The sequence below is a fragment of the Hyperolius riggenbachi genome, chromosome 7 (genome assembly GCF_040937935.1).
Source record: "Hyperolius riggenbachi isolate aHypRig1 chromosome 7, aHypRig1.pri, whole genome shotgun sequence".
In the NCBI taxonomy this organism is placed as follows: Eukaryota; Metazoa; Chordata; class Amphibia; order Anura; family Hyperoliidae; genus Hyperolius; species Hyperolius riggenbachi.
This window is the reverse complement of record NC_090652.1, coordinates 177,869,868-177,879,867: the sequence shown is the minus strand read 5'-3', so window position 1 is coordinate 177,879,867 and position 10,000 is coordinate 177,869,868. Positions and strand designations below refer to the sequence as shown.

Sequence of the window (10,000 nt, the reverse complement as noted above, 5' to 3'; positions counted from 1 at the left end):
ATGCGAAAACGCCCGCAAATTTGCGGTAAAATTTGCATCCATGTGCAAATTCGTTTTTGCGTTCTCCGCGACTAATTCGCACCGCACAAGTGGAAACGGGCCCTTAATCAAAACATGCACAGTGAAATACATAGTTTATTTAAGTAGAGCAAGTATTTATCTACTTACATGTGTGTGTGTTTGTCTTTCTGAGATAGTATGACTGACCGCTCCTCTTTAAGTACTTTAGGTTCCAAGTTGTTGCTGCTCCCCCTGAAGGAAACATATCTCACCACATGCCTGTATGCAGACTCATCCTCAAATACTGTTGAGTCACCTGCAAACTTCAGAACCTTAAGTGGTGGATCTGTGGAGATGCAGTCATTGGTGTACAGTGAATAGAGCAGTGGGGAAAGCACAATGCCCTGGGGTGCTCCAGTACTGGCTGTCAAAGAGCTTGATGTGCGTTTCCAGTGGCGTAGCTAAGGAGCTTTGGGCCCCGATGCAAGTTTTACATTGGGCCCCCCCCCCCCCCCAAGCACACTATACATAACAATTGATACGGCGCACCACCAATGGCAACTACAGTGTCAGAGGTGCAAGAAGGGAATGGGGAACAGTTAATGATTGCATGTCACTGTTAACCACACTACCATTCGCCCTACCTCTCAAGCCCGCTGTCTGGGTGTCACCCTGGACTCCGCACTCTCCTTCACTTCCCACATCCAAAACCTCACAAAGTCCTGCAACTTCCACCTTCATAACATCTGTAAGATTCGCCCTTTCCTGACCTCTGCCACCACCAAACTCCTCATCCATGCCCTCATAATTTCCCGCCTTGACTACTGCAATGCCCTGCTGTCTGGTCTCCCTATGACCCGAACAGCCCCACTGCAGTCCATCATGAATGCGGCAGCCAGAATTATCCACTGCTCCCATCGCTCCACCACGGCAGATCCCCTCCTAGAATCTCTCCACTGGCTTCCTATCCAGTCCAGAATCAGATTCAAGATACTGTGTCTGACCTACAAATCTGTCCACAAAACCTGTCCAACCTACATTTCCGATCTTACTCAGAGGTACACACCTAGCCGCTCACTCCGCTCTTCCAATGAACTTCGCCTAACCGCCCCCCGCATCACCCAGTCCCATGCACGCCTCCAGGACTTCTCAAGAGCTGCTCCAACACTATGGAACTCCCTACCTCCACCCATTAGGGCAGCCCCCTCCTTCAACATCTTCAAGAAAGCCCTCAAAACTCACCTTTTCACTCTGGCCTACTACCCCTCACAAGGGCTCTAAACCTACAGCTGAACTCTGGTCCCCTACCATTCGTGTCCTTACCTCTCCCTCTAGATTGTAAGCCTTTGGGCAGGGTCCTCCTCCTTTTGTGTCCTACCTGATCTGGCACCTCCATTACTGTGAACCCATGCTATGCATCTGAGTGAACATAACTTGCCTAATCTCCATGCTCCATCCAGTGACTGACTAAGCATTACCTGGTACTCATACTATGGTGTGTGATCAGGTTTTCTTGTATCCTGTATTGTCATATTGCTGTATGTCACCCCTAAATATTGTCTGTAACCTAAATTAATGTTCAGCGCTGCGTAATATGTTGGCGCTTTATAAATACAATAAATAAATAAATGATTACCACTATTCAAAGTATCTAAAGAAGTGATTATTATGAGCACAGGACCAATAGAGAGCGAACGCTGCAGTTGAGGGAGGGCCCTTCGGGGCCCCTCTGGCCCAAGGTCTCTGATGCGGTTGCTACCTCTGCATGCCCTATTGCTACGCCCCTGTGTGTTTCCCAAGTCTAACCTACAGTTTCCTGTTGGTTAAGAAATTGGTTATCCATTTGCAGATGGATTTAGGTGTAGCAAGTGTTGGGAATGCTTGCTGTGTAGCAGTAATGGTATTATGGTATTAAATGCAGAGGTGAAATCCACAAAAAAGTTCTGGCATAGGTTCCAAAGGAATCTAAATGCTCTAGTGCATAATGCATACTCATATTTACAGCATCATCTGCAGATCTATTAGACTTGTGGGCAACTTGCAGAGTCCAGCAGGGGATCTGTGATGGATTTCAGATAAGGCATTATCAGTTTTTCAAATGCTTTTATGACCAATGATGTGAGTGCAAAAGGCCTATAGTCATTTAGACAGGCAAGTTTAGATTTTTTTAGGAACTAGGACAATGGTTAAGGGTTTTAAACAGGCAGAGGCCGCTGAGAGTTCCAGAGATTATTTAAATATGTCTGAAAACAAACGCTAGCTGATCGGCACAGAATTTCAAACATTTTGCAGTCTGGGCCAGCTGCTTTCTTAATATTCTGATTTTTGAAAAGTTTGTTTACATCTAATTGACACATTAATAGAGGATGCTGATCTGTGGACAGGTCAACAGATTGTGGCTGACATCCTGTGTTGTGTAGATGCTGAGTTCCGATCACACAGGGATTCAGCAACTGTGAAGGTCATCTGGGTTGGGTGCACAAGGCAATGTTGAAAAACAAAAACACATAAAACAAACAAAAAGAGAAAGCAACTTGCTGAGGCTGCCATCTCCAGGCGCCTCTCCTCTAGTGTGAGCACATGATAAAGGTTCCAGTAATGAAAGGTTACAATAATATTTCATGTGGCATAATAGTATTCCACATGATAAAGGCTACAATGATTTAAAACAAAGAAAAAAAGACTGGAATAACAAACCTTGCATAGAAAAGGCTAAATCAGCAACAGCATCATGATGCCAGTGCAGGGTGGAGTAAGTATAGTCCTGTTTGTGATTGAACTTTCTCCTGCAAAAAAACAAATAAGATTATGTATGGTCAACCTGTGGTATTTATAACTCCGGGTACATTTCCACTAGAAGCATGCAATTTTTTGGATTGGCATGCACATATTTGGATGCCAAATGTGCATGCAAATTCATGCAAATATGTATAGAGGCTGTTTTTTTACGCTCATAACTTTATTGAAACAAAAATATGCAAGGAGTACAATCATGGACATTGAAACATATACAATAATACATGGAAAATTAGATGCGTCTCAGATTATACAAGCATTATTGATTATATACCGTATATACTCGAGTATAAGTCAATTTCGTGTATAAGTCAACTCCAATATTTGCCCCTCTTAACCTTCCTAGCAGTATGCCTGACACTGTGTTGGGGCAGGAAAACTTGCTAAAATCTGTATACCCAACAGTGTCGGGCTGCAGTACTATGGCTCATCACAACTGATCGCGGCGCTTCTGATGGCTCAGACCCCATCAGCCGGCATAAGTCGTCACAGCCATGACATGCTGCCTCCTTCTACTGGCGATAAAGAAGACCAGAGCGGGTAATCAGTGACGCGGGTGAGAGGCACGGTGAGTAAAAATGCTGGCCACCTGTTGTCACTGGAGAGAGGGAGAGATGGATGGGATCTCGGTCACCGCTGCCACTTGAGAGAGGGAGGGATGGATGGATTAAAGGGGGATCTCTGCACCCCTGCTGTCACTGGAGAGGGAGGGATGGATGCAGGGGTGGGATCTCGGTCACCCACTGTTGCTTAAGAGTGTGATTGGGGGGGGGGGGGGGATCTCAGGTCACCGCTGCTGTCACTTGAGGGATGGATGGGGAGGGGGGGGGGGGGATCTCGGACACCGCTGCTGTCACTTGAGAGAGGGATGGATGGATTTGGGGGGGGGGGGGATCTCAGGCCACTGCTGCTGTCACTTGAGGGAGGGAGGATCTCAGGCCACTGCTGCTGTCACTTGAAGGAGGGATGGATGGGGGGTGGGGGGATCTCGGCCACCCGCTGTCACTTGAGGTAGGGATGGATTGGGGGAAGGGGGGAGTCTTGGCCACCGCTATCATTGGAGAGGGAGGGATGAGGGGGTGGAATCGGCCACTGCTATTGAGTAGGGGGGGAGGGATGGATGTGGAGAGAGAGAGATTGGGGGGGGGGGGGGGGGAGAGGGAAATCGGCCACCGCTATCATTGCAGAGAGAGAGGAGGTAGGCAAAGAGAAGAGGGGGAATCGGTGAGGGGTGCACTTATAATTAGCCTCTTATAGCTGGCTAACCTATACTGGGGCCCCTATACTTTGCTACCTATACTGGGTGCAATTATACTCCCCATTGGCGTGCTGATCCCTCGTCGTGTACCTCCGATAGTGACATCTTCCCTGGTGATCGGTGTTGATGACGCCAGTGTCACGCACAGTCATCAATATCTGGCGGCAAACTAACTTTTTTTGTTTTTGTTTTGCACTGAATTCAATATAACAACTTGCGGGGAACTCCGAAGACAGATTAGCACTGCACAGTTAGCGACAGGACAGAAAATGTATAAATGCACACACAAGGGGGCACATTTATACAGGGCTGTGGAGTCAGTCCAAAAATCCACCGACTCAGACTCCTCTAATTTGCATATTACAATTTTGCTGATTAAAAGTATGTAACATGAAATTCGTCTCTTAACTGCCAACGCTTAGGAATTTTACAAGACAATTGAAGTGAGAAGGATATGTAGACTACTATATTTATTCCCTTTAGACTAAAACTAGTCCTTGGTAAGAGTACTTGTAAAAGGTACAAACCGGAACAAAAAACATCTATCAGGCCCTAGGCAATTTAAGTGTGGGTACATGTAAGAATGATGTGCAGGTACTCTGCAGGGGAATGAGGAGATTGTAAACAGACAACACCTCTGTGTTCAATGTGCACAGCATTCTCAGTGGATTCCCTGCAGCTCTGTGGGGAGTGCATATGTAGAGTATAGTACTACTGTGTAACAAAGTAAACCTGAGACAGATGAAATTAAAGTTTTATACATACCTGGGGCTTCCTCCAGCCGCCTTCAGGATAATCAGTCCCTCGTTGTCCTCCTCCACCACCTGGATCTTCTGCTATGAGTCCAGGTACTTGAGCCAGTCGGGCGTAGTGCGCATGCACACACTCCGCCGCCAGGAGCATACTACACCTGTGCAGCACTATTGCGCAGGTGCAGAATGTTCCTGGCTGTGGGAGCGGCATGCGGCCGGACAGCGCTGACTGGCTGAATTACCAGGACTCATAGCAAAAGATCCGGGTGGTGGAGGACAGCGAGGGACTGATTAGCCTGAAGGGGGCTGCAGGAAGCCCCAGGTATGTATAAAACTTTACTTTTCATCCGTCTCAGGTACACTTTAATTTGTAGTCACCAAACCAAATTTTAACAACATATCAAATTATTTGATTTCATCAGCAAAGGGATTGCATACATTTGCATAAATCAGCATCAGTGCAGAATTATTTTCATCTCATTGACCATTAGTGACACAGCTACACATCAGGCTTTATTCTTTCAGCATAGATGTTATTTAGTATATATGTTACGGCCAGAACCCGCAGTGTGGCCACTTCTAGTTCTGGCCAGCCACTTCGGGTTCTGGCCGGCCAATGTGCGAAGTGGCCGCAGCGCAGCGGCCAATGTTAGAAATGGAATTTTTACACTTATTTTACAGCCGTCTCGCTGCAGCCAAATGTATTAAAAGTTGCTTAATTTAATTAAATATAGCCGGCGGCAATGTGATAGATGAAGCCGCCGGCTTTCGCACTGCCTCCTCCTCCTCCCCCCCCCCCCCCCCCCGCCTCTCTCCTCTCCCTGCCTCCTGTACGACATACGGAGCACGCGTGTCCCCGAGAGTCGTTCGTCGCGGCAGGGGAATCCTGCCGTTCCTACAGAGCGGGTGCTGGCAGAAGCAATGTCTGCAGCCTCCCCGCTCTGCTTCCCCTGCCGCGACGAACGACTCTCCCGGCGGCTCCGTATTGTATGGAAGGCGGGGACAAGGAGAGAGGCGGGGGGAGGGGGAATCGGGGGGAGGCAGTGCGAAAGCCGGCGGCTTCATCTATCACATTGCCGCCGGCTATGTTTAATTAAATTTAAGCAACTTTTAATACATTTGGCCGCAGCGAGACGACCGTAAAATAAGTGTAAACATTCCATTTCTAACATTGGCCGCTGCGCTGCGGCCACTTCGCTAATTGGCCGGCCAGAACCCGAAGTGGCTGGCCAGAACGCGAAGTGGCCACACTTCGGGTTCGGGCCGTAACATATATAAGAGATTCCTGTGTACACATCATATATACAGTCACAATCAGATATGTATATCTGACCTTAAAAATACGGGGACTGCTTTATTGAAGCAGCACAAGTAACTAAATTTGATTGGTTTATTTCATTTTTGTGGACTAAGCACAGCTATTACTGTATATATACACATTATTTTGAATGACTATTATCTGAGAAATAGAACATTTTATCATATTTTCTATTTTAATTACAGTTACAAATTCATTAGGAGTCGGAGCATTTTTTTGCCGACTCCGACTCCAGGCACCCAAAATTGCCCGACTCCACGACTCCGACTCCAAAGCCCTGCATTTATACACGGGGGCAGAGGCAAGGCAGCGGACACAGACGGTTCTCGAGAGGTTTCATGCTGTAATCGACTGGGAATCAGCCTGCGGTGTATGGGCAGCCGACAGAACTCTTTCTAATCAGATTCCATCAGAGAGAGATTTGTCACTTGGTCGAATCTGCCCATCATGTCTAGATGTATGGCCACCTTTACATTTGTATTAGTGCAGCTTGGAAGTGTAAATAATCAGATAGTTTGCAGAGTAAATTTGAAATTTAGTTTACATTTTGTGTTTCAAGCTTTAATTATACTCAAAATGTATACTAGACCCTTGCGTGATACATTTTGATAAGTTACTGGAAAAATGGTTATGAAAATTAATTGGATAACTTTTTGCACAGAAATACAGCAGAAACTGAACGCCAGGGAGGTTAACCGCAGGTCAGAACGGTAATACCGAGTTGTATCCATTGGAGGTGTGGAATGTGCAGGGCTGCTGCAGCTTTATCTAGCAGTATGATTTATACGGTGTGAAAGCTTGTGAAAAAAATTGCACCGTTTTTGAAACAAATCTGGAAATAATCATACCGCCAGGGAGGTTAAAGGACCACTATCGCGAAAAAGTAGGCAGTTAAAATTCGACAGGTTTTGGGCCAGTCCATCTCGTCATAGGGGATTCTCAGGGTTTTCTTTGTTTTCAACAGCATTTCCTTTACAGCAGTTTAACGGGCAAAATAGTAAGATACCAGCTAGCCTCCCTACTCACTTGGACACCATTTTGTCAGTTAGATTTTGCAACCGCTGTTCAGAAAATAATGTTGAAAACAAAGAAAACCCAGAGAATCCCCCATTAAGAGATGGACTGGCCAGGAGCGTAGCAATAGGGGTTGCAGAGGTTGTGACCACATCGGGCCCTTGGGACAGAGGGGCCCCGAAGGGCCCTCCCTCAACTGCGTATTAGCTCTCTATTGGTCCTGTGCTCATAATAATCACTTCTATAGATAGATACTTTGAGTGACCCAAACTACTAGGAATGTATAGGGGGATAAAAGGGACCAAAAAGCCCTCCTACTAAAAAAAAAGCTAAGCTTGGTGTAGTTTTCCTTCTTAACCACTTCGGCGTTTTGATTCCCCAGGATTTCCGTGCAAAAAGTGGTACAATTAATTTTCAGAACCTTTTTTCCTGTAACTTACCAAAATAAGCCAAGCAATAGTTTAGTATAAATTATAAGTATAATTAAGATGTCAAAAAAATTCTTGTCAAAAATAAAATAAAATGTATTAACGGCAAACAGAAATAGCTTGCATTTTTAATTAATGCAGAAATATCAAGAAAATGCAGAAATAAATATTTAAGGCAGAAAAAAAATACAGTACAGAGGTTTACTCTTAAAACACCTCCTTAGTATGGTATACTTTGAAGCATGGTATTGCACAAAGTGCCACATCGCAGTCCGGGCAATACACACTGGGCTTCTTGTGCATTTTTTTGCCGTCTTTGCCCTTATTTGCGCAGCAGACCACACACCTTGTAGGAGTTTGTTTCAGTGCGGTGGCAAGTGTTCTGTAAAATGTCGTCCAGAATGTCTGGCGGGCTCACGACGTATGACCCCGGTCTAGCTGCTGACTCCGGTGGGGCATGCTTCTCGCATATGGTTTCCGTAAGCTGCTAATTAAAGTCGTGGTGGGGTACAGGCCTTTCACAGTTCTCCTTATACAGCACATAGACGTTCCACAAACACTGTTCCAGCAGCTGGCAGAATTTTTTTTTATAATACTTCCGCTGCTGTTTGTGGACAGCCGGATAGAAAGTCATTGCTCCATCAGCCCTGTCCACACCTCCCATCGTACGGTTATAATTCAACACCGCTTTGGGCTTGGCCACCTCCTGTCTACTTCTTGTAGTGGTGCAGACAGTCTCTGCCCTACTGCCAGGCAACAACCTCTCCCTTCTTCAGTTTCCTGGCAGAGAAGGCCGGTGGCATATGGCGACGGTTAGCCCTCACAGTACCATATGCATTTGTCTTGTGCTGAATCAGGTGGTCAAACAGTTCCGGGGAGCTATAAAAATTGTCCGTCGTAAGGCAGTACCCTTGATTCAGCAATGGCTCAATAAGTGTTAGTACAGAGGATGTAGCACAACCAAACTTGCTGTACTGAGGTGCAAATTTGATGCCTTTACCTGTATAAATAGGAGAGTTCCAGATGTACCTGGAATTGGCCCCAAAGAGCATAAAGGATTTCACCCCAAAACGTGCCCTTCCACGGTGATGTCACGCTCCGGGAACGTAGACCCCCTTGAAGTTGGCAACAATAAGCTGACAGATCTCCCATATCTTCTTCAGCTTGGGAGCGGGATGGGTGGCCTCATCAAAGTCCTCATTGTTGCTGAAGTGCAGGTACTTCATGATGAGGGTGAAGCGGGGCTTGGACAGAACGGATCTAAATAAGGGCGTACTGAGGATCTGGTTAGTGGTCCAGTACTACTTCTGCAGCGGCTTACCGACAACTCCCTGGAGGATGATGAGGCCGAGGAACACCCAGATGTCGTCGCAGGTGACCGGTTCCCATTTCCTGCTTCGAGAGAAACTGGGTAGAGGAGCACCCTGCTGCTGCGCTGCACACCGATTGGTCTCCTCGACCATCTTCTGGAGGACCTCATCAGTAAAAAACAGCTCCAAGTAGAAAAGCGGGCTGTGGTCACATGCGATCTTCTGCCCAGGTGCCCCTGTGAAAGGGAACCTGGGTGGCGGAGCTCGAGTGGGGCTCTCCAGCTCACAGCAAGTGCGTGCGACACTCACTGGCTCCTCGGTTTTACCGTCACTGCTCTCCAACTCCGAAGACAGGTCACCGGGAACCTCACTGTCCGTAGACTCCTCAACGAGCTCCACCTCACTGTCGCTTCTCTCCAGGACATACAGCAGCTCCTGGTCACACAAATGCCTCCGGGAGGACGAGGCCATGACCCCAAACTGGAGACGGGGTCAAAGGTCAGCGACAGAGAAAAAAACATATCCAGCAAAAGCAAGCACACAGGGATCACAGCGTCTTTATAAAGACTAGCAAAACTGCTGTTATGTCCTATCACTACCCAATGTTCAGTCCCTGTGATGTTTCTTAATATCCCCCCCCCCCCCCCCCCCCCCCCCAAAGGGTTTATGAAGGTGAAATGATGATATATAATCCTCTCTGTTTCTAAGTATACATTTCATTTGATTCAAATTGTGCTCTGTATTTCCTAGTCCTACTGTAACCAAGGTTCATATACTTCTATGTTGTATTACTGTCTGTTACTCTTCACAAAAACTTCCAATAAAAAAAGATTGAAATAAAAAAAAAAAAAGACTAGCAAAACTGCAATATGTATGTAGCAAAGGCTGGAAAAGGCAGGAAATCACTCAAAGCACAGAAATCACAAAAGCAGAGCTGACAAGCAGACTAAAGGTGCGTACACACGCACGACAGCAGCCAATGACGAGTCCGTCGGCACCTCCCACTGGGCGGGTTTTCAGCAGACTGTAGTGCGTGTGTACACACTGTCGGCGGACTGATAAGGCTGTTCCTGAACGATCTGCCGGGCGCCGACAGTGCGTACACACGCACTAGTCTGCTGAAA

The 10,000-nt window shown here is 46.7% G+C and overlaps 1 protein-coding gene across 6 annotated transcripts in view; it reads right to left on the bottom strand.

The window, feature by feature from the left end:
* The window catches only part of WDR75 (WD repeat domain 75), a 669,401-nt gene that overhangs the window by 586,977 nt on the left and 72,424 nt on the right, over positions 1-10,000 (bottom strand). For all 6 annotated transcript variants that reach the window (XR_011022770.1, XM_068244930.1, XM_068244926.1 and 3 more), the window contains one exon: positions 2,698-2,786. Coding sequence is in view for 5 of the 6 variants with exons in the window: in XM_068244930.1 (XP_068101031.1) it covers positions 2,698-2,786 (89 nt within the window). In the remaining variant the exon portion in view is untranslated. The remainder of the gene's footprint in view (positions 1-2,697; positions 2,787-10,000) is intronic.